This window comes from Eubalaena glacialis, chromosome 11 (genome assembly GCF_028564815.1).
Source record: "Eubalaena glacialis isolate mEubGla1 chromosome 11, mEubGla1.1.hap2.+ XY, whole genome shotgun sequence".
In the NCBI taxonomy this organism is placed as follows: domain Eukaryota; kingdom Metazoa; phylum Chordata; class Mammalia; order Artiodactyla; family Balaenidae; genus Eubalaena; species Eubalaena glacialis.
The window spans coordinates 97,446,320-97,469,497 of NC_083726.1; the positions used below are offsets into that span (position 1 = coordinate 97,446,320).

General features: G+C 36.4%; 1 protein-coding gene across 11 annotated transcripts in view; it reads left to right on the forward strand.

Moving 5' to 3' along the window:
• SOX5 (SRY-box transcription factor 5) overlaps window positions 1-23,178 on the forward strand; it is a 992,512-nt gene that overhangs the window by 940,419 nt on the left and 28,915 nt on the right. For all 11 annotated transcript variants that reach the window (XM_061206370.1, XM_061206379.1, XM_061206380.1 and 8 more), the window contains one exon: window positions 13,119-13,296. In XM_061206370.1, the coding sequence (XP_061062353.1) occupies window positions 13,119-13,296 (178 nt within the window). The remainder of the gene's footprint in view (window positions 1-13,118; window positions 13,297-23,178) is intronic.

Sequence of the window (23,178 nt, forward strand, 5' to 3'; positions counted from 1 at the left end):
AATTGACATATGTTTTATGTTGAAATAAAATAAGTCCACTTAAATAATAGTGTTGAGGATGTTTATGGCATTTACTTGAAATATGTACTCTTTTGATGTATAATTTAGATACATGAATACATTTGGAATTTACTTGTAGCTATTTTGTTAAAATATTTCATGATTTGATATTATAAATCTTTTGCAAGGGCCCAGATTAATATTACCCAAATTGAGCTCTTAATGGTCCCTATCATAATGAGGTATAAAAATCTCTTCAGAATTAAGAAGAAACTGCAAGATTTCAGTTATTAGTCTGATTTTTCAAAGAAATTATTGCTTAACAATTTTTTCCCTGTTGGCATTTAGATGAGAAAGAGGCAGCTCTGAAAAGTTGCCTAGACTTATGGCCCAGTGACTTGGGTTTGAGTCCGAAGCTTAATAAAGTTATGACTATTGGCAAATCTTTGAATATCTCTAACTTCAGTTTCTTTATCTGTGAAGTGAGATTGATAATATCTAACACTCTTGCTGTGAGACTTAAAGTAAGACAAAATATATGAGGATGCTTTTGTAACTTGTAAAGTTTTTATGTCAGGGAGTAAATTGAATAGTATTAGAAAATCAGCATTAAAAATGAACAGATATAAAAGTATTCAAATTATTTTAAATAATATATGGATTACTAAGCTTACTAAATGTACTTTTATATATTTTATGATATTTAATTGACTCTCCCCAAATATTTGTGTAACAGTAGTGTACAGAATTATTAGCATTTATTTCTTCTTTGGAAACTAGCTCTCTTTTTTTAATATAAATTTATTTATGTATATATTTATTTTTGGCTGCATTGGGTCTTCATTGCTGCGCGAGGGCTTTCTCTAGTTGCGGCGAGCCGAGGCTACTCTTAGTTGCGGTGCACGGGCTTCTCATTGCGGTGGCTTCTTCTCTTGTTGTGGAGCACAGGCTCTAGGTGCACAGGCTTCAGTAGTTGTGGCTCACGGGCTCAGTAGTTGTGGCTCGTGGGCTCTAGAGCGCAGGCTCAGTAGTTGTGGTGCACAGGCTTAGTTGCTCCACGGCATGTGGGATCTTCCCGGACCAAGGCTCGAACCCGTGTCCCCTGCATTGGCAAGTGGATTCTTAACCACTGAGCCACCAGGGAAGTCCCGAAACTAGCTCTCTTGATGACAAAATTGCTTTATAAAATCAGCATTTCTTTTGGAGTGGGGAGAAGTTCCCAGGTAAAAATTGCATAATTTTTGTATTCAATTAGGCATATACTATGCCTTTTGTTTTATTCGCTCTCTAATAGGTTAATTAGGAGGAAAGGAAAAAGGAAAAAAGTACTTTGTCAGTCACAATTAGAAAGCAATTGCTTTTGATGAATATCTCAGGGAAGGGAAAATAATCTTTATTTCTGGTAATAATCATCTAATCGCAAATAGCAAGTTTTATAGGACTAAATGTTCTAAGAGCTCCTGCCCTTGACACCTTTCTGTGTTTTCAAACTCTTCAGAAAAAGAGGTGTCAGGATCAACAGAATAAGGAAATTATAACCTTTTGAAAAAGTTCTGAAAATTGCCTTTAAATTAAATATCTAAGATCCAAAATCCAAATCCCAGTCCTAGACTAGTGAATCAACCACATTTGTGACAAAGTTTGGTCTAAATAATCTAGACTAAATAAAATACAGTTTCTTTTCAGTAGAATTTCTTTCATGACACTCTTTTAGATTGATCACAATCATATTTCTTTAAATGTAGTTGGCCTTTAAACAACATGGGTTTGAACTGCATGGGTCCACTTACGCAAAGGTTTTTTTCAACAAGTATATTGGAAAGTTTTTTGGAGATTTGTGACAATTTGAAAAAACTTGCAGACAAACTGCACAGCCTAGAAATACTGAAGAAATTAAGAAAAAGTTAGGTATGTCATGAATGCATACAAATATATGTAGATACACATATCACATACAAAATATGTGTTAATCAACTGTTTATGTTATCTGTAAGGCTTGCAGTCAACAGTAGGCTGTTAGTAGTTAAGTTTGGGGGGAGTCAAAAGTTATACTCAGATTTTCGACTGTGCAAGGGGGTCACTGCCTCAAACCCCCAAGTTGTTCAAGAGCTAACTAACTGTATTACAATTTTCTAGCAGCTTCCATAGCCTTAAACTGTTGTGTCGTTTAGTGTCTATATATTGCTTCACCAACTGGAATATAAATTCCTTCTCCCCCATGACTAGCACAGTTGGGAATAATTTCTAAAAAGATGCTTATGGAACAAATTAAAGAATAAACCTATCACATGAGAAAAAACATAAAATAAAATCAGGGCAAATAGGACAACTCTTCTAAATCTATATTCAGAAAGGAAGATCACTAATACTACTCTTAATCTGATGGGTGAAAATTGCTCTGGGATAAGATAAGTGGGAGTGAGAGAAATGAGTTTTGCGTTTACGTTTTATTTTTACTTATCTTTGGACTTTTAATCCTTTGTTTTCAATGACTGCCCCTTGTTCTCTGCAATGAATGGAGTGAAAAAGAGTTGTAGTTTGGATGTACTGACCTAGTAAAGTTTCAGGTCAAATTAATAGGAAGGGGCTTCCCTGGTGGCACAGTGGTTAAGAATCCGCCTGCCAATGCAGGGGACACGGGTTCAAGCCTTGGTCCGGGAAGATACCACATGCCGCGGAGCAACTAAGCCCGTTCGCCGCAACTACTGAGCCTGTGCTCCACAGCCCGCGAGCCACAACTACTGAGCCTGTGCTCCACAGCCCGCGAGCCAGAACTACTGAGCCTGCCCACCGCAACTACTGAAGCCTGCGTGCCTAGAGCCCGTGCTCCGCCACAAGAGAAGCCACCGCAATGAGAAGCCCGCACACCGCAACAAAGAGTTGTGCCCGCGCGCAGCAATGAAGACCCAACATAGACATACATACGTACATAAAATTTTTAAAAAATTAATAGGAAGCCTGTCACTAAGAAGTTCCTAACAATGGCTCTGTTAGGTGACATCTCTGAGTAAAAACCAGTGAGCCCCAGAGATGTCAAGTCTTCAACCCTAAGGGCAAAAAGAAAAGGGAGCAAAGTTCTGAAGACTGGGAAGAACCCTGAAATTCAAGTGGTGGGAATTCATTTGAAGAGATTCAAATATGGAGGGATACCTTATGGTGGTGCATATGCTCCTATTTTGTTATTCACTAGTCAAAATGACATTTGCATTGTATGTAGATGTAAGAATTTTTAAAATACTTTATGAAAAAATAGAAAGAAACAGAGTTTATCAAGAGTTAGTCAGTGATTAAACTTAACTGTCCATGTAATTATATATTAGTTAATATTTAGTATTTTTTCTATTCAAAGTATATGTGGGTAATAAAAGACAATTAATATACTAATGCCTACCCTCAACAAAGTTGTACTGTAAAGAGCGGGAGTACTCAGCCAATCCGTAAAGATCCCTTTAAAGAGTAAAGTCTTCTTAAACTATTTAAAATCTGATTATTTTGCCATCAACAATTCAGGAAAACAACTAATGCAATAAAATGAAATATAGTGGGATGATTGTTACAGTCACTAATAATAGGGTGCTGCCTTAGTCTTCCCTAACCTTCTTGCTTTATGTTTCATTCACTGTCAAATCCATTGCACACACACACATACTCATACGCACAGACACACGTGTGTACGTCCATCCTTCCCCAGAGTTCTGTACCTTAGACGATTTGGCCCTTTCTCAAGTCTCCCAAAAATACACCAATACAGTGGTTAACTGTCATAACTGTACTAAACATGAAACAGTCAGTCAGAGTGGGGTCACCAGACTGTTGGGGATTTGTGCCTATATGTGCATGTGGGGGAATTGGAAATGAGGACTTGGATTTAATTAGTTAGAGTTAGTATTAAATGACTTATGTATGACTGTGCCTTCTATTTCTTCTCCTTTTTTCTCCTGGATTGGCTATTTAAAGATGATCTATGGGGAGGGGAAAGGGTGGGGTGGGACAAGGTGAGAGAGTGGCATGGCCATATATACACTACCAAATGTAGAATGAATGGTGGGAAGCAGCTGTATAGCACAGGGAGATCAACTCGGTGCTTTGTGACCACCTAGAGGGGTGGGATAGGGAGGGTGGGAGGGAGACGCAAGAGGGAGGGGATATGGGGATATGTGTATACATATGGCTGATTCACTTTGTTATACAGCAGAAGCTAATGCACCACTGTAGAACAGTTATACTCCAATAAAGATGTTGAAAAAAAATTTTTTTAAATAAGTAAATAAAGATGATCTATCTGCTTATAACCAGACCAAACTTTTCCCAGGATCTCGAAAAATTTCAATCCCTAAAAGATTGAATCCCCAGATATTTTTTAAGGAATTATTTTTAGCCCTCTGAGTATTCCAAGTATTCTATTTTGTTTTGTTGCAAGATCAACTCATTCTTGTCACAGTTTTATGAGTGTTTCCTCCCCCTGAATAATAGGCCTCCATGTGGTATATCTACCTCTGCTTTATGTGACCCCAGTGGGACAAAGAGTCTACACTCATTTGTATTGGTGTTTTTTATATTGTTCTGCTGTTCTTTTGATATTAATTCCTTTTGTAGATTGAGGTAGAGAGGTTGGTTCTGTACATTCAGGTACAGGTAGAAATACCATCCCCACCATAGAGGTGGTAGTAGAATTTGATCAGTATGGCTTCTACTTCCTTAAATTTCATGTTATGAATCTGTATTGCTCTGAGGACTTCTGCTTTTTTGCATGTGAATCCATTCCAACATCTGATAAATTTGGAGTTCTTGGGGTTTTTTTCACATATATTCAAGTGGAGCTAACAGAAAAGTAACAGTGACAAATGCTTTCTAATTATTAGTTTAAGGGCTGATCAGGTGGTGCCAAGAAAACATTTAATTCTTCTTGTACACGGAATGACCAACTCTAATTTCTCTAAAAGCATTTTTTAAAAGCTTTTGGAGATTTACATTTAGAGTTTAATAAAAGGAACTGGTATGATTATTAACATCAACTCTTACTGCTGTGTGCTTTCTTTTAGCCTCTTGGTCGAAGAACTGTAAATCATTTTAAAAGATAATAGCAATCATCCAGATGTAATGAATACCATAGGACAAAATAACGATTATTATTAGGAATTTGAAGCTGTCCAGGGACCAGAGGTTAAACAAAGGTGAATCTGAAACACCATACATTTTATACTGTTTCGTGTTATCACTGTTCTCATCAAATATTATTGTTGACACTTGTATTCCTCCTGTTCTTCTCCTTTTCAAATAGTTCAGAAAATTTACTCTGCAGAATTTCTGTGAGTGGGTTTTCATTTGGTATTGTGAGCTGAAGATCTTCCCATATGACACTCTTCTAAGTAAATGTACAGAAACTATATTTCTACAGTTTATTTTTAGAACGTTTTGAAAATAAAAAGTAGCAGTTAGATAGAGAGTTTATCTAAAATTAAAGTCTCAAAAGCTAAGTTAGAAATGTTCAAGAGAAGGGAGAGGAAATATTAAAAGAAAGAGAAGGAAAGAAAAAGGAGAAAAGAATGACAACTAGCTCTCAAAGTAAATAAAACTGAGGAAGATTCATGAAATGTATTCACATATTATGGTTGAAGAATGAGACACAAGTATTTTTCCAGGAGTCAAAATGAGGTCTTGGTAAAAAATGCTTTGGAATCATATAAGAACGTAACATATATTGGCTACAGTCTTCTCTTTTAGAGGATGGATTCAGTATTCAGCTGCCTCACAAAATATCCCCAAATTTAGTGACTTTAGACAACAAACACTTATCTCACACAGTTTCTGTGGGTCATGAATTTGAGAGTAGATTACTTGGGTGGATCTGGCTAAGAGTCTCATGTGGTTGCAATCAAGTTGTCAACTGAGGTTAGTCATTTGAAAGCTTGTCTGGTACTGGTATATTCACTGGGGTTGCAGTCATTTGAAAACTTGACTGGTGCTAGTACATCCACTTGCAAAGTGGCTTACTCACATGCCTAACATAGAAGTACTGGTTATTGGCAGGAGGCCTCAGTTCCTTGCCAGGTGGATCTCTCCATTGGTTGTTTGAGTGTCCTCACAACATGGCAACTGACTTACCCCTGAGGGTGATTTTGTCCCTCAAGAAACATTTGGCAGTGTCTGGCTATAATTTCGGTTGCTGCAACTTGGGCAGGAGTGCTACAAGCATCTACTGGTAGAGGCCAGGGATACCGCTAAACATTCTGCAATGCACAGGACAGTCACTCACAACAAAGAGTTATGCAGCCAAAAATCAGTAGTGCCGAAGTTGAGAAACCCTGCCACCCCAGACCAAGTTATTCAAGAAAGAGGAAAGTGTAAGCTGCAATGTCTTTTATGACCTAGCATCAGGAGTCAAACTGTCATTTCTGCAGTATCCTGTTGGTTATGTAGATCAGTCCTATTCACTGTGGGAGGGGAATGCACAGGGGAATACCAGGAGGCAGGAATTATTGGGGGCCATTGTGGAAGCCGGCTATCACAGAAGAACTTTGTGTGTAGAAAGAATGACATTATTTGGTTTAGAAATTTCAAAGAAATTATTTCATTAAAAAATGAATGTGAAATATTACTGATATTCCAGAAGCCACGATCTTTCCTCTCCTTGTTTTCAAATATGTGTATGGGTGTGTTTGTGGGTATAATTTACAGTTTTGAGGCTTTAAATCAATGAAGTCAGAAAACAAGGAAAATAAACTATCTAGGTATTAACAGGGAAAGAACAGGGGGCATTTTAAACAACAAATTAAATGATGAATACGATTTGAACACATTTAAATTAATTAAGGGCCAACAGTATGAATGTAAAAGCGATGTGTAATTACCACATTGAAGCAAATGTTCCCCAACTACACTGCTAACATCCACTTTTAAAAGAAGCAGGCGTACATTAAGCAAAAGTGTAAAATGGCAAAATGAGGAAGGCAAATGAGAAGCTAGAGCATATTACCGTCAGCTGAATAACTTAAGACTTGAATTTAAATGGCAATCAAGTCTAAGGGTAACATTAACACAGCAAAAGCATACCCATCAGAGAATTCCTGGAGTTCTCTCTACCTGGTTAACAAGGCATCTTGCAATCTGGAAGTCCAAAAGTAAGGGTGTGTTCATGAAAAGGACTTCAGGACTACATGCTCTCTAAGATGATAAACTTGATTTTCCGGTGACAGGAAGCTACTAAGTATAGAGTTAGGGTGGCCACCTGAGTAGGATTCCTAATTCTTCAGGAGCTAAGAAAATAATTTTAAGATTGTTACACTTTGTTTTATGTTATATTACTTTAATTGACTCTTGCACATAAACGTAAACCTTTTCTCATCTAAATTCTTCATGAAGGAAAAATCAAGGACACACCAGTCTTTTTGTAGATCTCATGATATTTGTTTTGTTTTTCTCTCTACTGTTTACTGTTTTTTCTACTAAACCGTAGGGAAGAAAAGCCTTATTTGGGTGGGAAAGGTGAAAGAGGGCTCTTACAGTGAACAATAGGGACAGAAGAAGAGAAAGATGAATGTGAACACAAGCTAGGGAAGAGAGGTGCGGCCTCAGTGCACATTGTGCAATTCAGCCTGTCATGTAGCTTCCCTACTTAATTTAATACAATTATTTCATCAGAGAGGATAATAACAGTATCGTGATTAATTTTGCAGCATGTTTCATGAATGCTTTTACTCCTCCCATATGTTAGTATTGCTACTTACTATACATGAGTATTTATGATAGGTATGGGGACAGTTTTCAAATTGGGCACAGGAAGTAGCCTGAAATTATATATATATATTTTATTAAGTCATTGCATGGCTATTAAAGAATCAAAGCATATTTATAAATGAAACAACGTATTAAATGCGTAGACAAACTGTCCTTCAAGAATTCAGCTAAAATAAGACACAGTTCCACATACCTCTATACCTAGGGCTTGAATGAAAAGTAAATGCGCCTCTTTGTTCCTTTATTACTGGCCGCACAAAACTAAAGTTTCAAAGCCACATGCCTAGATGTCAAGTGATTTCCATTTTTCTAATGCCCAACATATAATAGCCATTATTAAATGGTTGAAATTCCATTCAATAAATAACGAATGGATGGATGATTGAATAAATGTATATGTTCTTGTTCTTTGTCATCAGAGTGCTATAAATTTGTTAACTGCCAAATAAATGTTTGATTTTCAATAACTACTTTAGGTAAATATTTAAGGAAGTGGAATTTGGGGACAAGTGTGATATGGCATGAACTGGATCATCAATTAGATAATGAGAATGAATAAAGAAGTAAATAAAGATGAAAGTTTTATTCTGAAAGATATAATCATTTGCACATCCTTAATGGTACATCTTGTGGTCCAGAATCCTGCATGTGGGTATAGCTCTATGTTGTGAAGGACAAGAGTGCAAATAGGAAGAAAGAAGTAGACTTCTTTACTGGTATCCCTCTTCTCTAGTTCTCTATTAAAATTCCTTCACAAAAAAATGAATGAAGGCTAAGGAGTGGGGAGAGAGAAATAACCCTCCAGGATTCTGGAGAATGATTTTTCTTTGATAAATTATGTTTGATTTCCTAACTAATTTGGTCTCTGCACATTATAAAATTATGGATATGATACAGTTATAATAGAGTAACATGTTTTTCCTAGCATAAACTTATGATTTGAAAACCATGTGAATGAAATATATTTTAACTTTATATAGTTATTTTACAGTGTTTGTTAAGTTTTTGTGGAATCATCCCTGCGTTCATGATCACAACTGGTATTTCTTCAGTGCATCTAAGGCAATATATGTGTGTCGAATTCTTTTCTTTATCTCATTTATAATTTATATGTGTGTGGGATTGGGATACAAATTCATTAGAACCGCCACAATATTTCTAGTACTGTGACCACAAGCTGATGTTAAGTGAAATGTTTGCTTTGAGACAAGTCATAGTAGCTAAATAAGTGGAACATGCCTGAACTATATGATTTTTGGATTGTCCTCGTTTTGCATTCTTGTTAACGATTTTAAATTTATCTAACTAAGATTAGATAATTCCTTATTAGGGGAATGTATAATCATGAATTGGTTCCTAAAACTTGTATTTGGACGTGCAAAATAGTATTCTCGCACATTATTGTATGAATTGTTATATTTTCTGCCATATTGTACATGAACCTTTGGTATTTTTCTCAAAGAATAGTCTAATTTTATAAGTCTTTAGCATTACTGAAGGAAATTTTCGATGCTATATGGTGTAGAGAACAGAGGAGCATTTAAAAAATCACCAAAACAAGTTAACAATTTGTGCTTTAACTTTTAAACTAATGTATACAGTACCAAATGTGTGTATTAGTTCATTTTATTGCATGTGTACTGACCTTTATGTGGTTTATTATGTGATAGAATTATATGGTTAGGGCTGAATTCCAGAAATTATATTTCATCAACATCTCTTTAGGTTTAAATTCATCATGTAAATGAAAAGAGTATTGTATGTTGAGTCCAAAAACCTGGGTTTCATTAGACCTTTCTGAGCATTAGTTTCCTTTCTGAGGTTATTCATTACTTCACAGTATTAAAGATTAAATAAATGATGTGAAATATTTATAGTGATTCCATAACTATGTAGAATATAGCCTTCAGCTAGTTAAAACTTGCTTACCCTAGCTTACACATTTACTTAAGCTTAAATGCTTGCCTTATAATTATCATATACAAGTTTAGAGCTACTCAACAGCTACGTAGGATTCTTCTTAACTATTACTTTCTGTATAAATGAAATAAGTATGAAATATGCTATTTCTGAAAGTTCCAACTGGCAACATCATTCAACAAGTGGACAAGTAATTAAAAGGAAATTGCTTTCCTCACTGCCTGACAGTGTACTTGATAGAAATGCTATCTCTTCCACTGCTTTCCTGACCTTGAAAATTACTTACATTCTTTTATATGTAAAGTATTTATTTATAATTTTTAAATATATGTTTTATTTGTTAAGAATACTGGTTAATCATGCTAAGCTCTCACATTTCTCCTAAATAATAAGATATCGCAAATGAAAAAACAACGTAGAAAAAACCTTACCTTTTGCGTTTATTGTGCATATTCGTAATTATGACAACGCATGTCATAAATAAATAGTCCAGTTCCATTTTATAGTTAGGGTTTTTAAATTTTCATCTAGTCAAATGAAAAATAATTAATAGAAAATGGGAAACTACTGTAATTTTTGTATTCTTCATGAGTAATGGGCATTTGGTATAGTAGCTCAGTAGTAAATTATGAAAAGAAGCAAATTGTGAAATAATATCATATAATGGGTCAAAATTATTTATATAGTTACCAGTATAAGGATCGAGCATGTGGGTTCTTATTAATATACTATTAGCCTGGTCACACAATGAAAGAGAATGAAAGGGCAATTTTGAATGACATTTCTATCAACTTTGGAACTGTCAACCTCTATTATGTCCTTGGGGCTTTGCACTTTTTGGCTTTCAGACTTCTGTGCTGCCTCGAATACAGGAGAATATTAAGATTTCCAGTGGGTCTCTTGCTCTAATCAGTGCTTTGGTAGTCATTTTTTAGTATGCGCATGTAATAGTTCTTAATGCTTAAAGCTAAGCGTATGACATTTCACCCCATCAGCACCCACGTCTGCATCATCTTCATGGACGCCACCTCTCCCCCAGTACACACACCCACACTCGATTTCCTCTGTACTCATAAATCTCTGTTGCAACTCTGGGAATATGTTCCTTTCTTTCTGCACAGTCAAGTGAAACAGCGACCTGTAATTTCTCCAGGTATCCCCTCAAAACTTTTCTAAGAGTTGTGATGCTGTCAAAAGAAGTGTTCAGGCTATCATGACAAAAGCCTGTAGTTTCATATAGAAAGTACTAAGCAGGTACAACTTTCATAAGGGAAAAAGTGCCTAGAATATTTACAGTTGCATAGTAAATAGTTGATAAAGCTCCGATATGACAGGATATTTAGGCTGAATAAGGGGGAGAAAATCTGAATTCTAATCCTCATTGGCCCACTGAATCTCAGTAGCATTTTGTTTATTATGCATATACCTTTTCATTTATTATTATTAGCATATGATATGTTCTGATAAAATTTTAAAGATTGAGATAACATTACATATTTTCAATGTTACCTCCTTATATTAAGGAAGATTTTTAAAGGGTTTTGAAGCCTAGTAAATAAAAATTTTTAATAATCTCCCTTTATACTATATAAGACAGTGTCTCTGAAATGTTAGTATGCATCAGAATCACCTGGATATGCTTGTTAAAACACAGGTTGCTGGAACCTACCTCCAAAGTTTCTAAGATTGAGAATTTGCTTTTCTAACAAGTTCCCAGGTGGTGCTGATGGTACCAGTTCAAGGATCGCATTTTGAGAAGTTCTCATCCATACTGGAGTATAGGGAAAAAAAAACAATATTCCTGGGGATCTGCCATCATATATAAGGATTATGGCTGACTAGCTCAACTAAATGTTGAAAGATCTGGAAGGGATTTTTGCCCTGTAGTTTTTAAAATGCTTAGTTCAAAATTGTATATTGAGCCAGTCATGGAATTATTTTACTTCCTTCCAAGATTCTGTGAATTCATATAAATTTGATATCATGGTCAATAATTTATTATGCATCTAACATGATCCCGGATTGCCATTTGAATTATCTCATGGATTTTCAAATAATTGTTATTTTCTCTGAGACAGAAAATAGAATTGAAAAAAAATGTTCAAGTGTAATTTTCCCTAGCCTGTTCCTAAGTTTCCTAAGTGAAGCTAACCATGGAATCAAATAACAATAAATCACTTTTAAAAATATAAATTTGAAATATCATATTATATACCATTTTTTACCACTTTTGTAAAGTGATTTATTTCAATGCTTTGGGGTAAATATATACATCAAATTTTATACACATTGATTAATATGTTTCCATGTCACCACATCACACCATTTGATTCTAAATTGTTCCACTTTCAACAAGTTACCCTGCTATTACTGATAGATATTTTGTGTTCTTAACTCATGAAGATGAACCTAAGTGGATACTAAATTTTTGTTCTCCAATAATACCTATGTAAAATTGGATATAAGGTAAACACTAAAGTACAAATGACACAATATTCCAATTTTAGAGCACAAAAAAAGAATAACTCTCTTTGCAGTGAAAGAAAAGTAATATAATGTTAAGATTATCTGATCTTATATATTGTGATAGACATTTTAGTGATAATTGTATCCGTAAATTTTACATACGAACTTACATAAGAGCTAATGTAGAAAGGTATAAAATAGAATGTAAACTATGTAAACTTGACCGATTCAAGCCTAGAACAATTGGAAATTGCCATACATGCTGAGCTGACCACATGCAGCTCTTCATACTACCATGTAGTACACTGTAAGGAAAATCTGGAAAACAAATCTGGATTTTTAAAAATGTAATATTAAGTGTTTAGAACAGCGTCGCATATAAATAAATAGTATATATTAATATAATGCTAATTATGTTTATGTTCATTTTTAGATCAAACCCTAAAGTGTTTCTGTGAAACCTAGGAGAAAAGATTATTTTCTAAGAAAGTTAGAAAGTTTTCTTCTTTTTTGTATTTAATTTGGAGAACAGTTCTAATCAGAGGTACTCACCATTTAGCTCCTCCATGATGGGATATTCTGGGTACTCTAAGCACCAGGGTCCAAAGATGCTTGGGACTCAACACCTATTCTTTGGAGGTTGAAAAAAAAATAATCTACATCATAGTTTCATGCGAATTATGCATTGTCTCTCAATAAAAATGAATAGTACAAATAATATCTTCTTTAAGAATATTTCTTACAGGTGTCATCAATTATATGCTTTCTGGATAGTTGAGTGCACATGTACTTTCTCTTATACCAAAGGTTTTTTAACGATATGTAGTTGAAAGTGCCGTTGTTGACAGCTAACCAAACACTGTAATGTTCAGACTGAATGTTAAGATCACTGGTAGAGTATTTGATGGGAAATGACAGGCAGTAAACCTGTGTTTTTCTAGGCATTTTTAATCAGACTTTCCTTATCACAGCTCATGTTCTAATGATCATTGCAGGATGAAGTGGCACAGCCACTGAACCTATCAGCTAAACCCAAGACCTCTGATGGCAAATCACCCACATCACCCACCTCTCCCCATATGCCAGCTCTGAGAATAAACAGTGGGGCAGGCCCCCTCAAAGCCTCTGTCCCAGCATCATTAGCTAGTCCTTCAGCCAGAGTTAGCACAATAGGTAAGTTCTGTTTCTTTTGTTCTTGCTCATTTTCTGTTTATGGCAATTGAATGAAAGCATCTTTTAATGGCAAATCACGCATACCCTCTGCATGGCTTTAGTTCCATAGGAGAGTTTCAATATGATGAACCTCATAGGTCTGTTTTAAACATGCAATTGAAATTTATAACTGAAGTCCAAGTTATAATGTCCCCCTGAGAATCTCATTGAACTGGTTACGTTTGTTGATATAACTGATGTTCTTAAGTTTATGAAAAAGAGGCCTGACTAATCACAGAGAGCAATGCTTCCAGATTGTTGTTGTTAGGTGACTTGCCTTTTCAGTCATTTAAATTTATTTCCATTTTGTGTGATGTGTACAAAGTATACGTAATGATGAAATACATTCTGCCTGGATGAGCACCCAACCATCAGGATGTCAATTTTTTCTCAGTTCCGAGTCGCTTGAAACTTAACTTGTACACACCAAAGTATTATAAAAAGTCGGTCTCTTTGCTTCTCCATAATTGTCATTTCAGTAGAGTAAGCAAACACTAGAAAATGCTTCTATAAGCTAACTTTTAAGAAATTCCAATAGTTTTAGTTTAGTAACACGTAAACTAGACTGTAAATGTTGGGTTGGCCAAAAAGTTCGTTTGGGATCTTCATAACATCTTACAGCGAACCCGAACGAACTTTTTGGCCAACCCAATGCTTACTTCAACCCACATTTATTGATGCTTATTATTTTCATACAGTTATGAGGAAGCTAGCACAGACCAGCTAGCACAAACCCCAGCTAGGGTTTAGTTGGGGGGAAGTCATGTATCTTAATAGTACAAATCAGCTATTGTGAGTGCTATTCCAGAGCACAGATAACAATGCTAGAGTCAAGAAGAGGAGAGTATTAGATTCTATTTGGGAAGGCTGAAGGATAGGCTAATTCAAATGGAGCCTTTAAGAAGAGATGCATCCCTAGGCATTTTAGGCTGTAAAATAGAACCCAGAGTAAAATATCATATTTTTGAGAAGTGCACTGATTTGGCTAACATATAGAATGAGTGTAGTGGAAAGTGATCAGAGTCAAAACTGAAAGAGGTAGATGGAATCTGATTTGATGCTATCCTAAGAAATTTTTGACTTTTTCTCCAGATACCAATCTGATTAGAACTTTAAGAAGAGTATTGACAGCAGAAAGGGACTGGAATCAGGGAAGTCATTATTTTAGTGTAGGACGAGAGTAAGTTACACGAAATAGAAATAAGCAATGGTAAAACAAAGGAGAGAATAGATTGAAGAGGTGTCATTAAAGAAGAATTGATGTAACTTATCCACAATGGAATGTACCGGGTGAGGTTCAAGCTGGAGGCAGAAGAGTATGGGATTTTGAATTTATAAAATAGACAGAATAGTGCCTCCCTGAACTGTGAAAGAGAAGACCAGAGTGGAAGCAGGTTTGGGGGAAGACATAAACATAAAAATTCAGTAAGTGTTGAATTTGAAACTTAAGAAGCCATTTAGATAGAGAAGTTCAGGAGGACATTGTTAATGCAAATCTGATATGTGAAAGGGGTGCTAGAATTTTAGACATGGAAATTATTCCTTAATGAGGTTCTGGAAGCCATCAGAGCAAATAAGAATATAAGAAGTATATGGTAAGAAAAGAAGTGGGGTAAAGAATCATAGGTATTACCTGCTGTATTAGTTATCTCTTACTGTGTAACTAAGTAACTTAAATCTTACCAGCTTAAAACAGCCAACATTTATTATCTCATAGCTTCTAAGGGTCAGGATCTGGAAGCAGCTTATTTAGCTGGGTGGTCCTGGCTTAGGGTCTCTCTTACGGTTCCAGTCAAGATGGAAGCCAGGGCCTAAGACTTCACTGGAGATAGACAATCCTTTTCCAAGATGACTTACTCGCATGGCTGTTGGCTGAAGACCTCAGTTCTTTGCTACGTGGGTCTTTCCATAGAGCTGCTCATAGCATGACAGCTTACTTTCCCCAGAGTGAGTGGTCCAGCAGGGAGAGCAGAGAGAAAGCCATGGTGCCTTTTATGATCTGGTCTCCAAAGTCACACACAGTAGGCTCTGCTTTATTCTTTTCATTATAAGAGAATCACTAAGTCCAGCCCAACTCAAAGAAAGGGGAATTAGGCTCCAACTCTGAAGGAAGGAATATCAAAGTATCTTTGAACATATTTTTAAAGCACCACGCTTTTTTTAGGGGGAAAGCTCTTGAAGAACAAGTGAGGATCTTAGAATAAGAATGAAGATAAGGCAATGGCCTGCTTGCCTAGGACAAATTAAAGTTTGAAAAAGGAGAGGTTATTCAGTGGTGTCATATTCTGTAGAAAAGTTAAAGAACATGAAGAAGAAACGCCTTAGGATTTAGCTGGAGGTTGTGGCCACGTAGACTGTAACAGAGAGATTTTGTAGAATGGTTTAGCAGAACTTCAGTTATAAAGATTTGAAGAACATGAGGACAGAAAGTGCAGCTGATATATGGATCAGTCTTTTTGTAACCTTGGGGTTGAGAAGGGATTGTATTTTGAGAAGGCTGAGTAGAGGCAGGTTTTAGAATAGGAAATCATATGTATATATATATATAAACAAAGGTGAGTTGGAGAGATCTATAGATATGAAAGAGTGCATGGGTGATGACAGAGCAAGAAGAAATGAGAGAGGATTACCTTTGGAAAGAAGAAATGCCCCTTCTTTTCTCTAAGACTGAAGGAAATGAGGAAAAAAGAGGTAAAGTTACAGAGAAATTGTGGGATGGACAGAAGGAAAGCTGAAGGAGTGTATTTCAAATGCTTCTATCTCTACAATGTTGAATTCCAGATTATTTGCAAAGAGGAAGTCAGTCTGGGCCAGTGGGGCAGCAGTGAGAAAAGAAACAGCGAAAACTGAGGTTTTGAGAGGTTTGAAAATGGTTTGGGGCATATGTGTTCTTTTTATCGTTGTGCACCATTCTGTTATGATCTCTCTGTTACTCTGCTCAACATCCTAAATGGACACCAAGATAAGATTTGCTTTCATGTCCGAAGCATGTAAAAGAAAAAAATATTTTATTTGGCAAGAATGATTCACTTGCATAATAGACATGAAAGCTCATAAATATCGCAGTGTTGGTATATGAGCTACTTTTGTAATATCCCCAGAACTGGAATATTCAACTAAGGGAATAACTAATATATTTGCATTTTTTGTCATGTGAGGATTTTTTACTTCAGCATTCCAAGGATGAAATATGACAAAATATTTTAGAAAGACAAGAATGTATTTAATGACATTTATCATCTGACTTTTTCCAGTACTAAAACTTCTCTTATTTTTTTTCCCTGAAATGTCCCTCCGCCACATACACATCCCTCATATTTTCCAAGGATTTGACGCCACTACAATTTACTTTTCTCTTTTCAACAAATGCAGATGTTGAAAGCTGAAACTGTAATGAGTAATAATGTAGTTGGATAAAAGCTGTGAGCATTAATGGTGTTGTAAAGGTCACCCCTGAAAGAAGAATGAATGTGTTATGCCATTAATAATCCATGGAAAACCGTGAACCAAAAGATAACTTAAGTTATCGTTAATGACATGCGGCTCTTTGCTATATATCTATTAGCTACAAATAAAGAAAGTGAGTTTTTGAGGTTGGTGAGCAATATTACAGTGTATCCTATAAGAATGCTTTTGTATAGTATGCAAATGGTAGGCAGCTCCAAAGAAAGCTCCTTAAAAAGCATGAATAGTTCAGAAGAATGATGGGTAATTTTAGAATCTTTTGACCAGATGTTATCTTTCCCTTATTGGCCTTTTCAACCTATGCTGTGCATATGTGTAACACTCTAAACTTTTATCAAAGCATTTTTAGTCTATTTTTTCACTGCAGCTTATTTTAGAATTGTAGACCTTTAACTAGACAGAGCAAATATCCCTGTCATCTAGTCAGAAATTGTTATTTTCCAGGTAAGGAACTGAGGCCTAAAGAAGCTAAGTGCTTTGTTCTTCAAGAAGAGTTATTTGGAATAGTATAAAAGTTAGGTGAGGGATGAGAGGGGCTTCATTCCTAAATTGAAGTGATTCCCGTGCACTTCGGTTTCATCTCTTGCAATGGAATATTCCTCCCGAGGCCAAGGGCCTAGCATCTGCACCTGAGATGTCTCAAGAACTCCTGATGCCATTGCTGTTTAGCTTAATGCTGTACTATTGATACTTGGTTTGTGTGCTTTGAATTTAAGCGAACTGGGTATATCTTGTGTCCTATGAATCTTCTTTCTGATTCCCAACCAAGGACAGATTGAAATTGAGTCAGCAGTTGTGTAACACCCAGGGCTTGTATTTAACAAAATATTTTTTTAAATATGTATTTTCTTATGGAAGGAAAATCCATGTATAATTGTGTGCTATTTTTCCAATTAAAAATAATCCCAAGGGCAAAAAGAAAAAAACAAAAGAAGTTAAGTGCTTACCCAGGGATTCTAAGTCCCTGTCCCAATGTAGACAGTCCTGTGGTTATTACCGCTATTTTAATTTTAAGAAAACAAATGTACATGACCACCTAGTAACTTGCTCAGACTCACAGCCCGTGGAGGTTGAGGACTTACAGGCATAGTCTCTGGGTTGCTTGCTTGCTTTTTAGTTGTTGCCTATTGGCAGCCTCTCTGCCTTAGATGTTCTTCTCAGTCGTCTATTTATCCTTTCCCTCACTCATCCCATAAATGAGTATTGAATATCTTCTCTATGCCATACATTTTGCTAAGCCTGGAGGATAAGCGGATGAAAGTCTCGGACTGAGGCTTTAGATACCTACAGTCTTTGTTCTGTCATGTCTTTGGAAGATATTGGAACATACTGTTCTTGCCCTTCATTCCTCAGAGCCATTAGTACATGAAAATTAAAACTTCACTGAGCAAATGTAGGAGACGCACATTGATTCAGTAAAATTAAGGGAAATATTTTCAAGTCCAGTAATGTGATATTTTATTTCTACAACTTGCTAATTTAAAATATGATGACGTGAAGGAGGATTTTACCTTAAAATTTCGTTAATTTACATTTTTTAAATGAGAAAAAACTTCTATGAGGGTGGGTTATTGAACAATATTGTAACTATTTCATAGAAAGCCATTGGTTTATCAGGAAGTTAGGGATATTATTTAACAGCTGACAATTAATATTTGCATAGCACTTTACAGTTTACAAATTGCTTTCACATTTATGATCTAATTCTCAAGAATTTTCACAGATGAAGAAATGGCTACATATCAGGGTGCCAAAAATATGATGATGATTAAGTGACCTCAAAAAATAGAAGAAAAAATTATTATTTGTTGAAAGTTACTTGAAACTCATGTGCCCTTACTTTTACTACAGCTGAAAAGTCCTACATAAAATAATTAAATGAAGTAAATAAGAATTTGTGTTACCCTGATAGCATCCTTTAAATCCATGAATTTTAAGAAATCTGTGTCATATGGTTCAGGCTTCCATTGATATGATGACATAGATAATCAGTGAACTTGGAATTATAAAGGTAGCTACTTTCAACTTAGAAATATGCATTTATTCCTTCAACAGACCTTACCACGGGCCAAAGGAATAAAAGACTGAAAGAAAAAAAAATGCCCTCAAATAGATTGGTGTGAAAGATAAATTTAGGAAAACAAAAGACAATGTGACAGTAAAAGCATCTCCAGGGTTTTACAGGAGCATGGAGATGGGAAGTACTAAGGTTGCCAAGGAGCATGTCTAGGGTATGTCAGGAAGGTCCTTACAGAAGGGGTGACACTTGAGTTAATTCCCAAACACACCAGAAAGCCACTATTTCAGTATAAGAAAAAAGCTTGGGAGACAGAGGAGGGGTGGGGAGGAGGAGGGCCTGTCCCTGGAACAGGAAATAGTTCTGTGCAGCTTAAGCACAGAGGTCTTGAGAGACCAGCAGGAAATGATGCAGGAAGGATAAGCAGAGTTGATATCATGAGACTTTTAGGCCATTTTAAAGTGTTTGGAATTTATCCCAGAATGATGTTTTTGGGGGAACATTAAAGAGTTTCTTGTTCCAGGATATTTGGGAAACTCTACATACTGTTGTTATCTCTGGAAGATTCACAGTGCACATTAACATATTCAAGATTTTGAGAATACATGCAATGAAGAAACCTTTTTAACTTTAATTTAGTGTTTCCCACACTTTTTTGAACATGGAATTATTTTTTCACAGAATATACAGATCATCAACTTATGAAATGCTCCTTTAAGCACTAGGGTAGTAAGAGATGGGTTTTTAATCAGGTAAAGTGACGTGATTCAAATTCCCTTTTTTGGAATATTTCGGAATGCTTTATCTGGAAGAAGAGTAGGAGATATGTTCAAGGGATGTAAGCTTAAAGATAGGGAAACTAGTTAAGAGGTGAAGGCATTAGCCCAGGTGAGATATGAGGTGGCTTTAGCGAAAGCAGAGGCCAGTGGAGATCGAGAAAAAGCACATTTGAGAGCTGAGGAGGAGGCATAACTCCAGAGCTTGTTTGTCTTTTGTACATATGGGGTGAAGGAGGTATCTTAGACGGCTCCCAAGTGACTGGATGGGCAACTGGAAAGGGAATATGGAATGTAGAAAGAACGGATTGAGGCAGTAGGAAGACGATGAATTCTGTGCTAGCCATGCTGCATGGGACATTCCAGTAGAGAAGCTTGGTAGATACGTGTACCTGGAAATCAGAAAGCGTGTGAGGCAGGCGGTAGGTATTCTACAGTCCTTGGGATCACCCCTTGAGTGTTAGGAGCATCCTTAAGACCAATTGCCATATGTTGGTTTGGAAGGCCGCCACAACAAATTACTATAAACTGGGTCACTTAAAGCAAATTTATTCTCTTACTATTTGGAAGCTAGAAAGAAATCCAGAGTCAGAGTGTCAGCAGGGTTTAGTTCCTTCTGGAGGCTCTGAGGGAGAATCTGTTCTGTGCCTCTCTCCCAGCTCCTAGAGGCTACTGGCAATCCTTGGTATTCCTTGGCTTACAGATGCATAACTCCAGTGTCTGCCTCCATGCTCACGTGGCCTTCTCCCCTGTGTCTATGTGTCAAATCTCCTTTCTCTTAGAAGAACGCGAATCATTGAATTTAAGGCCCACTGTAAATCCAGCGTGATCTCATTTCAAGATTCTTAATTTAAACATCTGCAACGACTCGGTTTCCAAATAAGGACACATTCACAGATACCAGGGGTTAGGGCACAGACATATCTTTTTGAGAGACACAATTCAACCCATTACAAGTAGTTTACTGTTTTTCCTTCTACCTTTTAACAGGCTCTTCCCTTGTGGAGCAGCCATTTACTCACTCTTTCTGTTTAGATTGTATCCCCTCTAAGATTGGACTTTCCAGTTTGTCCCTCTTTTTCTGCCCCTGAAAATATATAACAGAGACCATTTTAATTTTGAGAATTTTGTTGGTTATGGTTAAGAAGAAACACCAAGGTATAAAAAAAATCAAATTGTGGTAAATTTAACACAGTCACAGACTCTCATACATTTCTTACATTAATGAACCCTAACCTGCATTTCCCAAATCTCATTTGAGGCACTAACTGGAAGCCATATTGGCCTTTGCCCTCCCATTTTCCCTCTAAGAAGCTCACCAAACCTCTCCTAAACACTTGCTTCTGATCCTAAGATGTACTTGCTGCCTGAATATATAATGAAGGCAGAATAAAATGTAGCAAGTGATCATTTGGGGTCCTTTGAACTCTAATGGGTGACTCCCATTTCACTGAACCTCTATGCCAACAAGAAATGATATCCCCTCACAGATTTTATCATAATGGTCAAAGCCGTGCAACAAGACTGCTGAGGATGAGCATATAGGGAAAATGAAAGAGGAAAAAGAGAAAAGAATTAACATTTTTTACTGCCTCCTCAGGTGTACCAAGTGTTATCTACTCCTGCACATGTGTTATGTCATTTAATTCGTCCATCAACCTTATGTTCATTTTACAGTTGAAAGAAATGGAAACTCAGTGAAATTAAGTGTTATAATTTGGCAAATATCACACTTCCTAAGAAGCAGAAACCTGGATCCATCTGAATCCAATGCCCAAATTCTACCTATTTCACTATGCCATTTTGTAAACTGACAGTTACTGAAAAACTTTCATGGACCATTTATTATGCTAAGAGACTATATTAACTCATTTAATCTTTGCAATGTCATGTTTATCTAGTGAGGTTATTCCATGTAACCAATAAAACCAGTGAGATTTAGAAAGGTAAAACAATATGTACAATTTATATAGCTAGTAAGTAGCAATGTTAGGATTTTAATTTAGGCTTATCCGACTCCAAAGCACAAATTATTTTCTGGTGATGGAAACCTTGGACCAAATCTAAGGAGCAAATGAAGTAAGATCCCAGGCAAGGATATGAAGATGGAGAAGTCAGAGATGAGGATCCAGTGCTATGATGAGAAACAAGGAAGGAAGGAGTGCCAGTAACAAAGGGATTGCCAGTGCTGTTTCTGCCAGGACGGAAAGTGTCCCTTGGGTTTGGCATTTGAAAGAGCAAGGGGCGTGGAAACAAGACTGTAGCAGGAATGGGAGAGTGAGGAAGGAATGGGGGAGTATGATATGGATCTTTGAGAAGCTTGGCTTGGAAGGTAAAGAAACAGGATTGGAACGAGAGGGCAACACAAAGTTAAGAGACTTTATTTGCTTGTTTCAGGAGGAGAATCTTAAGTACTTACAAGTTGAGGTGGTAACGATAGTAGAGAAGTTCAAGTGGATGATGTAAATGTGAAAGAGAATAACCGGTAGAGAGGTATAGAAATCTAGAGCATGAGTTTGGGGGATTTGCCTTGAATAAAAGTAGCGGTGCCATTTTCATTGAAACAGGAGGTGGCAGTGGGCATACATGGAGATCGATTTGAAGCTAGCCTGGGGTAGGAGTCAGGGTGGGGCAGGAAGGTGAGAGTTCAGCCTTATTGGTCTTTCCAGAATTGGAGGTGAGGCCATTTACTGAGAGAGGGAATCAGCAAAACTGGGAAGTTGGTGACTGTGATGAGAACAAAATGTAAAGAACCAGCAAACAATCCTGTTATGATTCAACTCTGTAATATGTAAACGGCTTTATGATTTAACACAGCAGATACAATGTTAGAATTTCATATAGCATTTTAACTAAAATTCAAGTCTCTGAAAGCAAGAATGTTTCTTTTAAAGCGAGCACCTATATCCACCTGCACAGAAACACATCTCACATTGGAAATAGCCATTACAGAACATATGTATGTCTGTCAGTTATTCACCCTCGTAGTAATAGATGCATCCTTTCTGCATCTATATTAATGATTTTTCCTACACATTGTTATCTTGGCAGTGCCTAAAAAGCATAAAGAATTCATACTTTTATTCAGTGTCATGTGCCAAATCATTTCAAGTATATTTGTGCTCTGGAGAAGCTAAAGAGACTACAAAAACACATGGAACCAGGCTGTACATAAACAGGGGTTAGAGGATAGGAAAAACGGCTGATCCTCTTAAGATCTTTTACTAAACGAACACATACCAAGACCATCCCTGTCATTTAAGAGCTGCATTTCTTTCTAGAGTGGTAGTGTTCGTGAACAGAATGAGTTCAAGAATAATATATTAAGAAGGTTGTGCAGGAGAACCAAGTCCAGATGTTGAGGATAATGTAAGGTTAAAAACGACCGTAATTTTAAGTACATATTAACCCTAAAGGGCTGACCCAGATCTAAATAGTTGTTCATGATTCATATTGTATTTATAATGAACAAGGATGTTTTGTTCTTTTGAATACATTCCAATGAATTTAGCTCAGAAAAGCAAAATATATAGTAGCTCTCAAGGCTCCCCTTTCTATCGCCGACCCTGGAACTTCTCTTTCTGC